Source organism: Anabrus simplex, chromosome 11, assembly GCF_040414725.1.
Source record: "Anabrus simplex isolate iqAnaSimp1 chromosome 11, ASM4041472v1, whole genome shotgun sequence".
NCBI lineage: Eukaryota > Metazoa > Arthropoda > Insecta > Orthoptera > Tettigoniidae > Anabrus > Anabrus simplex.
In genome coordinates, this window is record NC_090275.1 from 40,620,095 (window position 1) to 40,640,250 (window position 20,156).

Here is a 20,156-nt window from a genome sequence, read left to right on the forward strand (position 1 = left end):
CCTGTCCCATCGTCGCCATAAGACCTATCTGTGTCGGTGCGACGTAAAGCAAATAGCAAAAAAAAAAAAAAAAAAGTAATTTTAGGACAAAGTCATGAAACCACAGGTATGTAGCTCTTCAGATAACATTATTACAGGGAATCGGCCTGGGGTAGTGAGAACACCCCGCTTGGTAATGCGAGGGTTAATGCATAAGGAATTCTTGAAAGGAAAAGTCAGGTCGCTGCATTCGTATTCCACGTGTAATTGGAGGTCCTGTAGCTATGATCACGAAATCACATAGATCTACAAACTTTTTGAACTTAAAAAGTGTGAGGTGTACATGGCGGCAATGGTGTCCCAAATGATTGTGGCAGGTTTCACTATTATTTTCTTATCCAACCTCTGCATGCCAACACTTATCCTCTTACTATCCCACCGCGGCAGGTAGGCTACCGGTAGTAGATTCACGAGACATTAGGTGTGTTCGTTTTCCAGCCTTCCATGTCTCTCTCTCATAGATTATCTATTTGTTTTTCACCTTAAAAACTACAAAGCTAGTATTGCAGTCTTTACTTTTCATCAATAAACCATGTCTCATCCTAATACACAAGCTATAGGCTACTGTATGTGTGTGTGTTTGTTCTAGGATAAGAGTCCTTTAGTTGGAATGATGAACGGTTTGGAATTTTCATTTATTAATGAGCATCATTATGTTCAAAAAGTTAGTTAGTTACTCCTTGTCAGAGGTGAAGATCATTGCGTGAAAGTTCAATATCACTCCGTGTTAAGTGTTGTGTAGTGCGGAATTATTATGAGATAGGGAGAGATCGAAACTCGGTGTCGGCGCATAGCCTACTCCTTTCAAAAAGCATCGAGGGGGATCTGCTCTAGATTTAACATCTCGATCCGACGGACGAATCACGATCAACAGCGTTTCACTCTACATGAGCACTGTGGCGAGGACTGAATAGAATAGAATAGAATAGAATAGAATAGAATAGAATAGAATAGAATAGAATAGAATAGAATAGAATAGAATAGAATACTCTTATCCCCCAGTTTCCGAGCACCTGAAACTGGGAGGGAGTAATCATTTATTGTAACTTAATCCAAAATGTGTTTTTATGCATGCATTCCTTTCCCTATTACTACATTAAACATTACAATTAAACTTACCAGGTGTATGCATAAGTCTTTTCCGGTTTCACTAAGAGATGGCGCCAGCGAACAGTACGCAGCGTATGAATTTGACACATTCGTCAGTTTGTTCGTCTGACAATAACCTTTACCTAACAACACACACAAGTTGAGTCCGCCAAACACTAGCGTCTGCGTTGAATCGTTCAGTGATCATGTCGGCGTTTGTGCCTGAAAAAAAAACATTTGCGGCACGCATTGTTTTCTTATTTAATCAAAAGGAAAAGGCTGTGGAAAGTCATCGTTTGCTGGTAGAAACATATGGTGAACACGCTCAATCGATTAGAACATGTGAGACATGGTTTCGACAATTCTTGGGTAGATGCAGAGTTGGTCTCGGCCCATAAGTGGCCACGGCTGGTCCGTGATCTAACAGCTCTGCACTCTGACCGGCCAACCGAGCAGAGGAGGGGTGGCCACGGCACTACCGTGGCTCTACGCCTCTGCATTCGGTAGACGGGACAGGGCTGGACCTCACGGCCCAACCGTCGGCTGTCCTGAGAATGGTTTTCCGTGGTTTTCCATTCCCCTGCACTAAGGCGAATGCCGGGACAGTTCCTAATATAAGCCACGGCCGCCAACCCCCTCACCTTCTCCGAACATCTTCTTCACCGAACAAATCTCCCGGCCTGAGAGACGGCGTCACCGTCTAAGAGGCCCGCCTCCCCCTTCAGGGGAGGAATGAAAATATTTTAGTAGTAGTAGTTCGGCAATTTAAACGTGCTGATTTCAATGTGAAAGACAGTGCGCGTTCTGGTAGACCACAAAAGTGCGAAGATTTTCAGCCCGGCGAAACCGTTAATGCACAACGATATCGCCAACAAATGATTCACCTAAATCACGCATTGATGGAAAGACGACCGGAATGGGCCAGAAGACATGGCAAAGTGATTTTGTTACACGATAACGCGCCGTCTCATACAGCAAAACCAGTGAAAGATACCTTGAAATCACTCCGATAGGACATCCTTCCACACCCGCCGTACTGCCCCGACCTGGCGCCATCTATCACCTCTTCGCATAAATAGGGCACGCGTTCTCAGAGCAGCACTTCAGCAATTTCGAGAAAGTTAGAAAATGGCTCGACGAATGGTTTGCCGCAAAAGACTAGTTTTTCTGGCATGGTATTCATAACTTACCTGAGAGATGGGCGAAGTTTGTAGAAGCCGATGGACAATATTTTGAATAAACAAGACATTAATTTCCCTTGAAAATTACGTGTTTTATTTACCACAAAAAAACCAGCAAAAACTTATGCATACACCTGGTATTAACTATTTCAATCCAGTTTCTAAATTGTAATTTTTTTATTCTTTAACGTTTATTTATTTACTCTTAGACGTTAACAGAGTTATAGTTGGGCCCACGAGAGTTGAAGTCTGACATTTGAGTGGTGAAAGCAGTAACTACGAAGCACCTCAGTCTGCGACATATCACCCTGTCATACAGGCTGAATACTTAATCAACTATGTTGGCCTAATGTAATTCAATAAACTTTGACCCGTTACTAAGCTCGTGCTGATAATTCCGGCATTTAAGACAGAACACGTCATTGCCGATAAATATGAGCTTTAATATTCACGAAACTGGCAATAACCTCAACAAATACACTAAATAGAGATCAGAACTGTACAACTAGCCACTGAATTACTTACAAAAAAATAAACTAACAACGAAAATAATATTCAGGAAACAAACATGTAAATAATTACATAAACCAGCAACAACTAATACAGTACCACTCGGAATAATATCACAAAAGCGACTGAGAGCAAGACAACCCACATGATGATAGCATCCTTAAATGTGGCATCTCTGTTATCGTTGCATTAGTAAAGAGCTCATTTTCGAGCAGCGTTTTTCAACTTTTTCTCGCTGAACGTCACACTTCAACTCTCGTGGGACTAACTATAATCTAGGACAAACATGTATCTCACCCTCCCTGAGTTGTATTAGTGCTTACTGTTGTGTCACCAGTCTTTATAGAGTTATCCTACAATTAAAACATACATTTTGAATGAGTTGAATGACTGAGTGCCATATGAATTAGTGAGTGAATTATTTCATGATTGAATTTATTGTGCTCGTGAATGAATGAGTGGATAAACACTCTTCTCACCCAGTCACGGATAGTGGCGAGGGCTGCAACTGGTACACAATCAAGTGATTAAGAATTGTATACTACCACCTCTCCTTACCCTGCCAGCCAACATTCTGAGTAGTGTCTTGATGCTGAGTTGATGCCTCACTGACCATGACCACCAGGTGGCCTTATACAAGCAATACTCTAAAATCCAAATCGGTCCATTAGTAGAAGGTTAGACTGAGGCATCTTAAAAAGTGATCTTAGCTTCAAGTGAAGCAGTATGTGATACAAGAAAGCTTTCTACCGTGACTGGCACATTATAAATTACACACTCTTCATCAAGATTAGTTCCTCTAAGGGAAAAAAAGACCAGTCCCATTACTCGTTAAAATAGCCTGAGAACTGAACCAGTGTTAAGACCCATACATTAGGTGGAGTGCCATTTGGGCCAGGTGTGAGAGGAGATCACGAAATGAAACAGTAAACAAAGCAGATATTAATCTCCTTGGAGTCTGACATAGGTGCAAGAAATACGAATAGGAACGAAAAATAATTTAATGGTCATACATTCATTATTACATCTACGAAATACTTATCACTAGCATCGCTTCTTTCATTAATATGATTAGGAATGTAATACAGCAATGTGCACAAGATTTTCATCAATTCTAAGTACCGATGTTAGAATTGATCGTTGTTTTATGGAACGTGACAACACGGTTATCAGCCTTCTGTTACATTAAGTAAATCGAAGAATGAGTAAATCGGCCCCGTGATCTAGGGGCAAAGAGACTGCCTCTTATAGGGAGGTCCCAGGTTCTATTTCCTGCCAAGCTGGTGACTTTTACCTGGATCTGAAGGCTGGTTCTAGATCTAATTAGTCTACGTACGAACAACTGATGTTGAAATAGCGGCTCCAGTCTAGAAGGCCAAGGATAACGGCCGAAAGGATTCGTGGCGCAGATCACTCCCCAACTAGTAATCTGCATGCCTTCAGGGTGAGCAGCGGTCGCTTGGTAGGCCAAGGCCTGTAGTACCATGGGAGGAAGAATGGGTCACGGGTAAGGCAAGACAACGGTCAAGAAAGGCAGGAAAATAATAGACTCCCTAGATTCTGCCCAACGTAGTACCGTTGATATTAAGAAAAGATTAAGAAATTATGATGCTTGTGTGAAGGGGCCTAACATCTAGATCATCGACCCATTAAGAAATGACCCAAGGAATTTAGACCGTTGGTGGAGTTTAAAAAAAACCTATGGCATGCACATCCTATTAAGGCCCTTACTCTACTAATATGACTGCTGCCTAACCAAATGAACAGCGTGAATCGAAGTGTCAAATGACCAGCGTTTTGACATCCTAAGTCGTATTGTTTAGCTTTCTTGACCGGATCCATTGGCTTTCATGTCAGATAGCTCATAATTTTGTCTCACGATTCCAGAACTCAACTAGAGGGGGTGGTAGTGATAATTGTTCAATCTTATTTTAACATCAATCGAAATAAGAGATCCGATCCTTCGAGGAATGAAGGTATCAGCAAAAGAAAGAGCAGGATCCCTATGATCTGCCACAGAGTTTCTGGAGAATGTTATTTAGAGTTTTGATTTCGGCAGTTCTGTTGCTCATGCCCGCAGTTTTAACCTTCACAATTACCCTGTATTCCCTGGCTGGTGCTAAGCGAGCAACAACATACTGGGAACCAGACCATCCTCGACATCTTCTGGTAAACATTACACCAAACATCAGAACATGAGCCTAGTACAAATACGCCATGACAAACACAACTTGATCCCACGGTCGTCTTGAAGATTGGTGGTGGTGATTTTCGTTTTAAGAGTTCATTCAACTGAGCACTAATCAGAGGCAAAAGTGGAAAAGATATAACCCTTTGAAGAATCAATGAAAGAGAAAGATCCCTCGCAAATCTTAAACTGTCGGGAATGAAGAAACAAGAATTGAACAAGGGAGATCGGATAGGAAGGGAGAAAGTAGGGAGACTGGTACAAGTAAGTAGAAACAATCGTCTGAAAGATTGTGAACCTCTAAAAGATTTTTAGTGCTCTAAACAAAACTTTCTTCTTGGTCATTTGCAGTACAGTGAGTACCTTTCCTTTCACTGACTTATTCAGTTTAAGATACACTTAAAGTCATCAATGCCGGACCAAAGATTGAACAAGGGAAGTTTCTATCTTTTGTAAATGTAGGTATCAGTTAAAAATGGAAATAGTTAATGAAACATGAAAATAAAAGATTCCTTATTCTTTGTAATCCTAATTCTGTCGGAATCTAGAGACATATTGTTCATGAGAGACAAATTCTTCTTCTTCATCTGTTTACCCTCCAGGGTTGGTTTTTCCCTCGGACTCAGTGAGGGATCCCACCTCTACCACCTCAAGGGCAGTATCCTTCATTGGGTCAGGGGATACAACTGGGGAGAATGTCCAGTAACTCGCCCAGGCGGCCTCACCTGCTATGCTGAACAGGAGCCTTATGGGGGTTGGGAAGATGGAACGGACAGACAAGGAAGAGGGAAGGAAGCGGCCCTAGCCTTAAGTTAGGTACCATCCCGGCATTTGCCTGGAGGAGAAATGGGAAACCACGGAAAACCACTTCCATGATGGCTGAGGTGGGAATCGAACCCGGGCCTCCAGGGGTCGCAGCTAATCACACTAACCACTACACCACATAGGCGGACGAAAGACAAATTGCTAAAAATAAAACGGATAAACCAAGCACAAAAATGATTATAGGCATTAACGAGTGACAGGCCTTTGGCAACAAGTGACAATATTACGGAAGTAGAGGAGCCTGTTTCTCCTCAGCACACCAATAAGTTCTGCTTATTAATCTCATACTCCAGGAACAGTGATAATGGCATTTGCATGTCCACTCCACATGGAGTCAGTGTTGTTATACAGGGTAATTCAAAACCCAGCACACCGGGCGAGTTGGCCGTGCGGTTAGGGGTGCGCAGCTGCGAGATCGCATCAAGGAGATAGTGGTTTCGAACCCCCACTGTCGGCAGCCCTGAAGATGGTTTTCCGTGGTTTCCCACTTCACCTCCAGGTACCTAACTTAAGGCCACGGCCGCTTCCTTCCCTCTTCCTTGTCTATCCCTTCCAAACTCCCCATCCCCCCCACAAGGGCCCTGTTCAGCATAGCAGGTGAGGCCGCCTGGGTGAGGCACTGGTCATCCTCCCCAGTTGTATGCCACGACCCAGAGTCAAGCTCCAGGATGACGCCCTTTAGGCTGTAGAGGTGGGATCCCTCGCTGAGTCCGAGGGAAAAACCGACCCTGGAGGGTGAACAGATTAAGAAGAAGAAGATGAAGAAGAAGAAGAAGATGATATGAAAAGTCTATTGTGTTTTCAACTGCTGTTGATGATGAACGAACTCTCCGTGTGCGCACTGTGGTTTACAGTACGCTCTGTATCAGTAATTTTTGATCATGTTCAGCACTGAAAATGAAATGGCGTATGGCTTTTAGTGCCGGGAGGTCCCAGGACGGGTTCGGCTCGCCAGATGCAGGTCTTTTGATTTGACTCCCGTAGGCGACCTGCGCGTCGTGATGAGGATGAAATGCCAGGGAAATTAACCAATGATGGTTAAAATTCCCGACCCTGCCAGGAATCGAACCCGGGACCCCTGTGACCAAAGGCCAGCACGCTAACCATTTAGCGATGGATCTGGACATGCATTTCAGTGGGCTTGGCAGACTGATATGTAATAGCAACTTCTGGCTCAGTGAGGAAAGCAACGGGAAACTACCTCACTCCTGATTTCCCTAGTATGCCTCTTCAGTGACTCCTAGGCTATCTATGACAGCTGTTGGTGGAACTGTGGAGGTTCAAACCAGCCTTCGGGCTGAATACCCAACATACATACAAAGGTTACAAGGGACATGTTTTGCCCATAACTAAAGTTATACAGAATTAAATTTTTGATCATTTATGTCATATACATTTTTACCATACCGGCTCTGATAACAGAGATATTCATGAATTTCAATTTTTGTTGCTAAGTCCACATCAATGCCGAACCATAAGAAAATGTGTGAACAGAATTTAATGAAAATCGGTATGTTAAGTCTGGGAATAAGGTGCTATAGTCTAGGTTATAAATAATTTTTATTCATGCTGGATGGAATGGTAGTTTAAGGGAAGGTGCCTAAAATTTAATTTTGTAATTTTGTAGTCCTTTTGGAAAGTATTACATACTGTAACGAAAGTTATAGAGATTACAAGTTCCAACCTTTTATGTCTTATACAGTTTTACCATACCATGTATGATAAATATAATTAATGAATTTAGACTTTTGTTGCTTAGTCCATATCAACACCAAGCATTGCTTACATGGAAATATTGTTTAACCCGCGAGGGGTCGCGTCCGGTCGTTTCAATCATTTGTGTTTATTTTTATTAATCCTTCCGCAAACACTGTTTATTATACGTCCTACCCCTCAGTACCTTTCAATGGACTCATCCACACTTCTGTCACACGATTATCCCTCTTCACTCCTTCAGTGATTGACCCGGTCAATGACTGGAAAACAGGTTGTAGGTTTTCATTATGTTAAAAAGTGTTTGACTGTTTTTAAATAGTATTATATATTATTGTAACAATACATAGCGTATTAAGTAAGCATTTGGTGTTTTATTGATTTCTGGTCGAAACGACCATACGCGACTCCTGACGTTATACTCGGCACACGACCTCTCGCGGGTTAATTGAGTTAACTGGCAATGGTTTTTGTCATGATTGTCTTAAGGTATAAAACCGTGAGGTCATCGGTCTGTATGAACAAGCAAAAATGTGAAGATTATTATAAAAAATGAGAAAAAATTGTTAAGGAACGATTGCTTGATGGATAAGATGAGAGGGAGTCGTGAAAGAAGGAAGGGCTGCCTTTACATTATATGTTGCAATATCCCAGAGTCAGAAGAAAACAAATTGTGAAGGCCTACAATATCGAAAGCTCATGAAACTGATCAACAATAATATTATATTGAACATTGTTGTGTTGTAATTTGTCTCTTCTGCTACTCATTTCTGATAGATGGGATTACTGCTGTGTCCTGAGTAAAGCAGCATGCCTGAATATTGGCAGAAAGTAGCTGGGAAGTAAGATAACTTTGCACATGCTATATGATTTTCCCGTCAACAATGGGTACTACAGCTAGTATGTAGAAAAATTACTTACACTTCAATTACAGCAAGAAAAAGAACATTTTCCTTTAACACGTTAAATTCATTGTAGGCAGTGACAGTACAGGGCACACAAATGATATGCAAGAAACTATTCCATTTATTTTCAGACTTTCATAACTTACCACTTTCTAGCACTTCAACACTTTAAGAGTAAAAGAAATAACATTACTTTTAAACCACTCATAGCCTATTTATTACTCGTGAGAACACTACACACAAAAGTAACAATAGCTTAGAACACAAACTTACAACTACTATTGAAGATACTCAGTTTTTCCGGTCCACAAATGTGAACCTCAGTGGCCTATCTGGAACTCCCATCAGCCTTGCTGTGGCATTGATACTTCCATAATGGTACTCAATTCGGAAGTTACGAACAAGCTGGAACATAAACAAAAACAAAAGGGGTTACTGATAGTTGATCAAAAGCATGGATTCAGTTAAGTGAGTCAGTTATTCTAAAATCCTTTTATGTCATCATAACTCCCAAGAAGGATTAAGATTTATCGAGTGCAAAAGACTTACTAATACTTTTAGATTATCAGTTGACAGATTAAAGTAAAATTTCCATTAATGCCGAAATACTGTTTAACCAAAATGACCAGCAGCTTTCTTTAAAAGTTTAATATTAGTGTTTTCAATAACCCCCCGCAAAGAAAAGAGCAAAGGCAATGACGGTGAGTCACTGGATATTTTGCCATGAGTTACTACCAAACTAGTGTCCGATCATCAGGGGCCGGATTTTGATGATGTCATCTTTTAATTGGTGAATCGTACACATTACTAACTTGAATCCTAATCATTGCCTCCCTAATTACAGGAATGTGTATTTATTCCTTTTTTTGTCATTATTTTGCCACTTTTTACTTTTACATCATTTTTTCAGTTTTGCCACATCATTTAGTCATTTCCAGCAATTTGTTATATTAATTTCTTGTTTTAAATCCATTTACTTTTATTTTGTATTATTAGTCGATTTTGTGCACTTTCGTAGGGTAATCAACATATCTGAATATTGCAGACATTTCAATACACGAGAATATTCTAACATCAAAAGGTGTTCAGCCCCGCGGTGTAGGGGCAACACGTCTGCCTGTCACCCGGCGGCCCCGGGTTCGATTCCCGCCCGGGTCAGGGGTTTTTAATTGTAAATGATTAATATCCCTGGCCTGGGGACTGGGTGTTTCTGATGTTCTTAATATTCCTTTCCTCACATTCAACACTCTACACTTCCGCCATTTCAAAATACATGCAGGTTCACAACATATGGTGCAAAGTCGGGGCAAAAGATCTTCTTAGGTCGACGCCTCGAATAAACAGCATTATTTTTTTAAAACATCAAAAGGTTCACTATCCACTTCAAAAACTGCAAAATAAAGTAATCTCCTACAACACTCATCTTTATTTTGGGAAATCTACATCACTGGAGAGCGATAACATATATGGCTTCTAAACTGGATGGGCTTGCAATGAGAGAGGGAGGTATTTTTTACTGTCTGTTTGTTTGTTTGCTTGTTTTCCAACCCTTGCCCCATTTCTCTACAGGATCAGGTATGAGGTGAGATGAATCTGTCATGGAGGGTTTTTAGGACTGGATGCCCTTCCTGATGTTAACCTCACCAGAGGAGTTAATGAGATGAAATGAATGATACAATATATGATAGTAGGAAGGGAGAAATTTAAACTTGATGCTGGCACATAGCCCACTTCCTGTCGAATAGCACCAAGGGGTCTGTTCAAGGCATAACGTCTCCATCTGACGAATAACTATCAACAGCGTCATATGCCCTCACTCCATATGAGCACTGCAGAGAGGTTTGGAACTTAATCCAGGCTTTTGTACGCAATCTAGTGATAAGAAATTGTGTACCACCACCTCCTCTGCCCTGCCGGCCAACATTCTGATGGTGAAATTTTTTTCGACCAATGGGTTATCCAAAAATGTCCTTGTCACTTTATAGAAAAAGCTATTGTATATGAAATGTAATTACTGTGTCGCCTTAAAAAAAAGTATGTACTGTATTGTCCCTATCACGAGCCAGAGGCTCAAGGGACCTTTTGTCACCAATAAATAATAATAACCAGCTAACCACGGTGTCAAACCGTTTAGATTTCAATGCCCTAATGATCATAACCACCAGGCAGGCTTAGGTATTTTTCACTGTATCAGGTAAAAATTCATATTTAAGTCAGATTGTTGAAGTAAACCTCATCAGAAGAGTTAATGAGATGAAATTAATGATGTGATATATGATAGTAGGAAGGAAGAGGGTGAAACCCAGTGCCAGCACATAGCCCACTCCTGTCAAATAGCACCAAGGGGTCTGCTCAAGGTTTAACGTCTTCATCCAATGGACAAATCACTATCAACAGCAAGAGAAAAAAACACTTTCCTTTAACACACTCAAATTCAATACCTGAAAATTTTGAAGCATATATTGCACAGAGGAAACTTGCAACAAATACCCTCACGTGAATAAGACGTGAACAACATAAACAACCAAGACAAAATAGGACAGGATTTCCTGTGAAATAATTCCAGAGAATATTACAAACAACTTAGACCCAACATAACAGATAATAGAGCTATTTACAGAACTGGTAAAAACCAGGAAAGTTTCTTACTTATGTATGTATCAACAACATGACCAGAAGGATAACAACAGCATGGTAGCGATGGAACCAAAAGTTATGCAAGTAGTTTAAGGGGTGCCAAGTGGAACAGTTGCACTGGAGACTAAGTACGGCAAATCTCTCATTCCTGACTGGACAAGCACAAGACAAGTAGGATCAGGCAGGATGAGTAGGAATAGGGAGAAGAGGGCTATATGTACGTCTGATGACTTGGTCCAGTAGACAATTCTTGTTCCAGTGTTCTCTTCTCATTCTGGTGCTCTTAACATTACTGGTTCTTACTCTGTACTTATAAAAAAACTCTGCACAGTCTTACTTCTAAATTGAAGTTTTGCAAAACAAATGAACATCATCTTTCCTCTGTTACCAGCACACTATGCCTGTGAGAACAGCTGATGCAATACGACCGTGGTAAACAGCCCTAGTAAAATGTAATACCATACTCAGAAAAACAAATGAATATGGATTGAAAATAAATTCAGGTCATTAAAACATAATCAGGGTCCTGATTAGTCATGATTTTGAGGTGTGAGTTATTGGCTGATGGTGCCCAATATATGGGAGGAACATGTCCCAATTATGATGTTAATAATAAAGTATAAGTCCTAATTATTAGAAATAATATACTATATTGAATAGGTGGACCATTTTTAAAAATATATTGATATTTTAATATTATACAGTATTTAATAGCATATCTTGTTGTTGGAGATCATGTGATTTATTTCAGACTCAGACTTCCTACAACAGGCTTACCTAGATAGACAATATTTTACCTATGGATAGCCATAATTAAGTGGGAAGGGGTAACAGTGCTCTATAATCTATGGCCCAGTTCCAAAGCATATACAGGGTCTTTATTTATGCTTGGAAGGGACTTTCTCACTCGACCTTGGCCGCCAGTGACGGTTCAGTTGCCGGCTACCGCGCGTGCGTATGTACAGCAGAATACAGTGCTCAAAATCATTATCATGCATTTTACTCACCATGCTTACAGTTTATGCTCAAAAATCATTATCATGCATTTATCATGCATTTTACTCGCCATTTTTGCAGTTTATGCTGAAAATGTTCCCCATGCGCTGCCCAAATAATCGGCATCTCCTAATGAAGTTTTCGGTTACTCTACCAAGTTCTTCAGCACTGATGGATGCAATTGCAACTCTTATATTGTCTTTAAGTTCATCTAGTGTGTGAGGGTTGTTCCCATAAACTACATTTTTTAACATTCCCCACAAATAAAAATCACATGCCGTTAAATCTGGGCTACGAGGAGGCCACAGATTTTTACTTATGATCCTCGTACCAAACATGCTTCAGTAAGGAGATAACGACCTTTACGTCTATTTTTATTGTTTACTGAACCTGTAGGTTTGAATCTCTTGGCCACTTGTTTTATTGTCCGACTGACAGGAATGGGTCTCCCTGGAAATTTCTCTCAAAACTTTTGTCTTGTCCTAGCGTACGATTTCCTGCACTTAATGTAAGTATTATGCAGATATACACGTTCAAGTAACGAATATTTCACACACATTATATCACTGTACACAATCACAAAAAAACACTATACAATACGACATACAGTACGCAGTAGCTTCATTGAACACCCTACTACCTTGGAGTTCAGCTCTCAACAACTGCAGAGTGCCAGAAACCGTGCGCGCCAGCGGCCGGCAGCGACTTGTCATCGGCAGCCAAGTTCGAGCGATAAACTCCCTTCCAAGCATAAATAAAGACCCTGTATAAGCAGCATGTGCTTGTTCGAAGTGAAAGTATAATTTAAACAAGCTATAGAATCAGTGAATACATGTAAAAGGTATGGCATCAAAGTGTATGGATTCATCCCAGAATACCATGTGTCAATGCTAAGATTATGAAACTTGTGTTTATGCACAAAACTAGTGAACGGCGTCATATCAGTGTGTACAGTCGAGCCACTGGCTGTCCGACTCTGACATTTCTCAGACAGTGTTGCCGATTTTGAACTATACGATATAAACTCACATCTAAAATATTTCACGTATACGTAGATCAGATTCTGTGTTAATGCGATCGAAATGCGTACAGAAATGTGCGAAAATTACTTCTAATATATTGAAAACCAACACTAGTGCAATCATAATAATAAAACGTTCCAATTAAAATTAACTGCACTCCAAGAACTGAGTAAATGTAATAACAAAACACTCCAGTCAAAGTTATGCATATTCCAAGAACAGCGTAAAGATAATAACAAAACATTGCAGTCAAAATTAAGCTAATTCAGAGAATAGAATAACCGTAACTCACGAAACAGTAGGCTATAGACGTAATATAAAATAACAACATTAAAACCGAACTGTGCGAATAGTATCACCGTCATTTTAATAAGTCAGAATAAAAAATAAAACCCTGAAAATACTATCAACGTGGTAATAAAAATGTCGCTGTTATAATAAAACCTCAATATGCTCATAGAATAGTAGTGCCACAATAATAAAATATTGTAATGAAATGAAACAAATTATGTAGCCTACTCACAGGGACTAATCCAAAGGGAATACGCCACACTCTCCGAAAATATCGGTGTCTTCGTCCTTGTCACTAATGTCACTGCTATCATCCTCATCCAGGGAAATAATAAGTTCTTCCACTCGACATTCAACAATTTTATCAGCTTCTTTTGCCTTGTATAGATCTTGTATAGATCTTCCCAGGTGTGACTCACAACACTTTTCCACTTATCCGCTGTAACAAGTTTGACTACCTCGTGCACTAAGCGTTCAACATCAGTGAGGTGGAAAGATTGGTTATTTTTGGCAAAATATCCTTTAACTTGTGCCCAAATTAACTCAATTGGATTAAAGTGGCAGTGGTAAGGAGGAAGCCTAATTACCCTATGACCCTGAGCCGTAGTGGTGGAGTCTACTTCGTAGGTGCAAAATCTAGGCTTATGGAGTTTTACACTTTGTAGCGGCTCCGCCTTTGTCAATTCTGCAGATATCCCCGGTACATTATTTCCCACCAACCACTGAAGAATTATATATTTCTGTCTTTCATTGTCGGTGCTTTGTTTAGTTGCACAAAGTGATAGGGGGCATTGTCCATAACAATTACGGAATCGGGACTTATGTTTGGTAGCAAAGAATTTTTAAACCACTTTGTGAAAGTAATCCCATTCATTTCTTCGTGATAATCATGAGTGCTCTTTGATCTGAAAAGAAGCATAGCTCCCGGAAAAAAAAAATCCATTAACGCCACCTGCATGAAGCAAAATAAGCCTACTTTCCTTCCCAATAGGTGGTTTGAAAGTCCCTGCTACAGTTTCATCTGACTAGGCCACTGTTTTACAATGTCCAGCATTTACCCACGTTTCATCTAACTACACCACTCTATCAGGACTAATCTTCAGAATTTCCCTCAAAAATCTACCTCGCCATGGTACAATTTCACTTCTCTCCATCGCAGCTAATTTCCCTGAAAATTTCTTCCAACAAAAGCCAAGTTCTCTCAGTATTTTACTTAAACTGGTCTTCTTCCACTGAATAAGCAAGATTCTTTCAAAGAGTCAAGTAATTTATCATGCGTGGGAAATACCCTCCTCTTGTAATAACTATAAATATGTTGCCTTATCGCATCCTTTTCAAATGCATCTAGTGATGTCTTAGGACACTGTCTTGGTCTTCGTTTTTCAGGAGTACTCAGCACTTCAGAGGGTGTATTAAGATCCACTGGCCACTTTTCTTTTGTAACACTTTTCACAATTGTCCTACCTACTTTTAAAGCATCACAAACTCGATCCACCACTTGTAACAGGAAGAAGAGGCCCACCGTTATCACACTCTTTCTCAAAATATTATATAAATTCACGGCTTTGGCTCTTACAACAACTGATTTTTTCCTTAGTCATTTCCGATGATCCGCTGGCCATGTCACAATAACAAAAACAAACAGCTTATACACACAGTGAATGCATGCACTTCATGCAGGCTAGCAAGCAACTGAGGCCACACGTGTTTCTCTTCAAAGAGTGGCATCACCACACTAGCAGTACAAGAGAGGCATGGCGACATGAATGGTGACTGGTGCTTGCTGTTAAATCTTAAATCTGGTGCGCCAGTAATGTCAGGCATTGCAAATCGTGACGATTATTCTACCACTAGCAGAACTCTTAGTATTCTTTGTGGTAAAATAACTTTAATTAAAACAATAATATCAAATTGACGAGGGGTGTAGGTTTCAGTGATTTTATATTAAAATCATACGGCACATTGTAAATTCATAATAGTGTTTTCAAGGTTATAGTTTCAAATCGCCGCAGGTTGGCAATACTCTTCTCTACTCTTATTTTTTCTTTTCATCACAATCTGTCAGGGCCGGACAGCCAGCGGCTGGACTGTAATCATTTCATGTCATCGGATTCACTACAAATTGTAGTCCAGTCCTCGCTGTATTTTCCACCTGCTTTTGTTACAAGATCATTTTGTTGTATATAGGGAGAATTGTCCAGCATTAATAATATTTCAACTGGTGATAGCCGTCGTTACAAATAGCAATGCTCAAGCATGAGGCGAGTATTAAAGTAAGATTTCGGGTGACAGTTTGGTTCTGGTCCACACAACAATACTATCATCCTAAAAAATAATGGATCTGTCAAAAGCTAGATTATGAGTGAGATAATGAACAAAGGCAGCTATTGTTAATTGAGAAGAAATATGTAGCCTTAGAAGTGAATTTTATATATGAAAAGAGGGCCCATATCAATGTATGTGAAGATCCCCAAGAACACAAAAAGATGTGTTCGACATCATGAATGACATCATTACCAAAAAGGCAGAAACAGGATTCATTATCGAAGATGACCTGTTTCCAGTCCTCTCTTGGCCAGTTAGCCCACTAAAGTCATAGTGTTTTGTGTAGTTATGTTGGAATTGGGTTCTTGTTGGATATTCTAGTTGAGATGTGAACAAAATTCAGCTCCCTGCCTAGCGTTCAATCTGAAATTGGAATTTGTGGTCCATTACTGATGATGTCTGCAACTGTTGCCTCTTGGCAAGGGACACTTCATATGAAACTTGCATGGAGTACTTTTATGACCAGAGTTAACATATTGGTTTGATATCCATCACATTTCCTTCCACTGCCTAAACACCAGTAGTGACCTATGGGCTGAATGACAGGTGAAGCTCATTTGGAAGCAAGGATTCTGCAACCAATCCCCTACCAATTGGATCCTTGTAAATAAAGAACAATTTGAAGTAGTTTCATCAAGCCAGATAAACAATGGAAAAGGAAAATACAAAAGGATAAAGATGATTACAGATGGCAACAGAACAGGAACACAGGACAAACACAAAAGGAGGAAAGGAACGGAATTGGTAGGTTTTCTTCTTATCCCACGTTTCCCACATCAAGACCAAAGACCTGACAAGGCGGCCACTCACAGTGAATGTTGAAGCTAGGAAGCAAAAACGAGCACATCGGGGACTGAGAGGAATTGGGATTGATGAGGAGAGAGCCAAACTATCTGTAGATGGCAGTGTATGAAGACGTGGAGATTGTCCTTGTCTTTTTGTGTTTTATTTCTATTTCTCTCTCTCCCCACAGTGACCTGTCATTGTGTTATTCCTACTATGTATTCATTTCATTGTTCCTGTCTTTCTATATATGACTTAAAGTAGTTTCGATGTTGCTTGAAATTACTCTTTACCAAGTGTGTTACTGTAATACACTACTTACTATATAATTTTGCAGATACACTCCACATGGACATATTTTATTACACTGTCACTTCTTATTATTCTTTTATGACCGCATAGGATCACTTTAGTCAGTCCATCATTCAGGTATCTTTGAAGGGATTGTTCAGGCTTTGCGGTCCTCCCAGTACTTCTTCAAGATGCTCCGATCTTCGTGCCCTTTCCTTAGTTGAAAATGCACGTGGTGTTGGTTTGTTTTGATATAAGAGTAAAGCAGAGGTTTGTATTCTTCAGTTTTGCATTCAATTTCATCTTATTTGTGGTGTCTTCTGTTGTGAGGCCTATTTCCTTCAGATCCTCTCTTACTTCTTTCATCCATTTACATCTTGTTGTGGTATTTTTTTGAGATGAGATTGTGTTGTACTAGTTGTTTCAGAAGTCTCAAATCCTGCATCCTCATGATATGTCCAAAGAATCCCAGTCTCCTCTTACACATAGTATCTGTAAACTGTCACTTATAACAAGACACTAATTAAATGTGAAACTGTTCTTTCTTTGACCTTCACTGCATAATAGATCATAATATACTGCACTAGGGAAATCAAAAGAAGAATAGCTCTTGCTAAACAAGCCTTTCAAAATAAAAGAACTCTTTTAACAAATACCCACAAAGGTTTAGAAACAAGAAAGGCTCCTGTAAAATCCTTTGTCTGGAGTGTACTACTTTATGGTTGTGAGAGCTGGATTATAGGAAGAAAGGAAAGAGATTCACTGAAAGCAACTGAAATGTAGATTTGGAGGAAAATGACAAGAGCATACTGGAGTGAAAAGAAAACAAAAACGAATCCCGATGTTCTAAAGGAAATCAATGAGATGGAGACTGATAAAGGATTAGGGAAAAAGGAAGATAAAACTTGCAGTCATATTCTGAGACATAATTACTTCCTAGAATGTCTTTGAAAGAAAAATACTAAGAAAGGAAGATATATTTCGAGGATGTCAGAAACTTGATGGAATGTAGAAACTACAAGAAGTGAAGAGAATGTCAGGATTGAGAGAAGAATGGTTGCAGCGACAAGGCTTAGCCTTTAGTGTGTGATGATGATGATGATGCTGTACTTATAAATACAAATCTAATGACTCTGCTCAAAAGACAATCATGGACTGAAAGTACTGGTACTCAGAAATGAATGAGATATTTACAATCAGGAGGAGAAAAAGGGATGGCTTAAAATGTACTGCTCCTTCTCTCTCGGCAGTGTCAATGAAACAGAATAGCAAGGGAGGCTACAAGGAGCTTTCAGTGGAACACCTCTCAATTCTCTAGCAGGGTATTTTCCAAGTTCAGCATGCTGGGCAATGACACTATACTCCTGAACTTACCATACTCTATCAAGTGGAAATGAATTTCCACCCCCTTGGTCCTCTTCTTGATATGGGATCAGAGATGAGGTGAGATGAATTTATACTGCTTGATGCAGTATCATATGATGCAACCATCGCGAGCTGGGCCAAAGTCAGTGGTACACCAACGGTGCCGATTCAGTATTCTTCAGTGAGTTTCATCATGCTGAGAATGTTGTTTTACAAAGAGTTAACACTGCTGAACTTAGTTCTTAAACAATCAACTAGGTTGCATAATGCTCCCTAAGAGTGGTGATGGTGGTGATTATTGTTTTAAGAGGAAGTACAACTAGGCAACCATCCTCTATATAACACTAATCAGAGGAAAAAATGGAAGAGATCTGACACTTTGAAAAATGAAGGTATCGACCAAAGAAAGACAAGGGCCACGAAGGGCATGAAAATGAAAGACACCCTAGCCCTCACAAACCTAATAGCGTCGGGGTTGGAAAAGAACAAGAGTTGACCAGGTGAGGTCGGATAGGATAGATGAAAGTGAGGAGCCTGGCACAAGTAAGTGGAAGCAATGCCAGGACTCAGCTACCGGCCCCATGGTCACCAACCCACGCTCCAAAGTTCAGAGCCCCTGGGGCCCCTTTTAGTCGCCTCTTACGACAGGCACTGTGGGTGTTATTCTACCGCCCCCATCCACAGGGGGTTGCTCCCTAAGAAGTACAGCTCCCTTCAGGTGAGGCTCACTAGCTACCAGTGATGTCAATAATTTCAAGTTGACCGGGCGAGTTGGCCATGCGGTTAGGAGCGCACGGCTGTGAGCTTGCATCCGGGATATAGTACATTCGAACCCCCTGTTGGCAGCCTTAAAGAGCATTTTCCGTGGTTTCCCATTTTCACACTAGGCAAATGCTGGGGCTGTATCTTAATTAAGGCCACGGCCGCTTCATTCCAACTCCTAGGCCTTTCCTATCCCATCGTCACCATAAGACCTATCTGTGTTGGTGCGACGTGAAGCCACTAGCAAAAAAATTTCAAGTTCACGTCATTAAGCATCTTTATATTTTTCTTAACCCTGCAGTGGTCCCACACAATTCTGTGTTATAGAAGGTCACGTGGCACCTGAGAAACACTACTTTGGTTGTGAGGCAGTTATGCTACTCCAAGTTTCGAATAAAAATTGACATTAATTTCAGCAGGTTTTGAAAGGATGAATGTAAATTAGTGAATCTAATTTATTGATATAAAAGCAACAAGGCATTAGAGCAGGAACCTAAAACGTCTCTCTGACACAACCAGGTAGCATTGTTCTACACCCATCGTATTGCTAGCCCAAATTTCCTTTGCATTTGTGTGGTTATCCTCCCTTTCAGAACCTAAGTATGGTATGCCAATTAAGACCTTTTTTTCACATATATCGGTAGATCGAGTGGCCCTATCTCTGCTGTAGTTTGTTTGAACCTCTTCAATTTTCCCATTTGTTCACTCCACTATAGTAGATTATCAAAGAATAGTTCCCAGCATTCTTTAGGAGTTTTAGCAAGCTTCGTAATCCCTTTCACACCAGATAAATGCGTGACAAAATTCATTGCTGCGTTTGAATATTTCTAGGAGGATTAGCTTTACGGCACTTAGAAAATCCATTTTACCCTAGGAAATTATCACTGTCATTTTCTCCCATTTCATCGCTACTGTCTGCATCTTGTTCAGTGTCAACACTTTCGCTTCTGGTTTCTAGAATATCCTCCTCCTCATCATTGCGCAATTCACCCTCTTCATCATCATCATCAGCAATCAAGGTTATATCTCCTCTATTTTCCATTCATTTTTAGCATTAAAATATGAGAAATATACTATTTTGCAAAAACTATGCAATCTGAGACATTCTGAAGAATAATTGCTGCAATAATATTGTAGGTAATACTCCAAAATGGGAACTTAATTTGTAGTGGTGAAATTCGTGTGGTGTCTATCAGAGGCCATTGACACTTGTGTAACAATAGATCACCACCCC

The 20,156-nt window shown here is 40.2% G+C and overlaps 1 protein-coding gene across 1 annotated transcript in view; it reads right to left on the reverse strand.

Annotated features, from left to right (window-relative positions):
- Nucleotides 1–8,741: 8,741 nt before the first annotated feature.
- LOC136883116 (probable cytochrome P450 301a1, mitochondrial) overlaps nucleotides 8,742–20,156 on the reverse strand; it is a 78,593-nt gene continuing 67,178 nt past the window's right edge. The window contains exon 11 of the mRNA XM_068229599.1: nucleotides 8,742–8,855. Coding sequence (XP_068085700.1) covers nucleotides 8,742–8,855 — 114 coding nt within the window. The remainder of the gene's footprint in view (nucleotides 8,856–20,156) is intronic.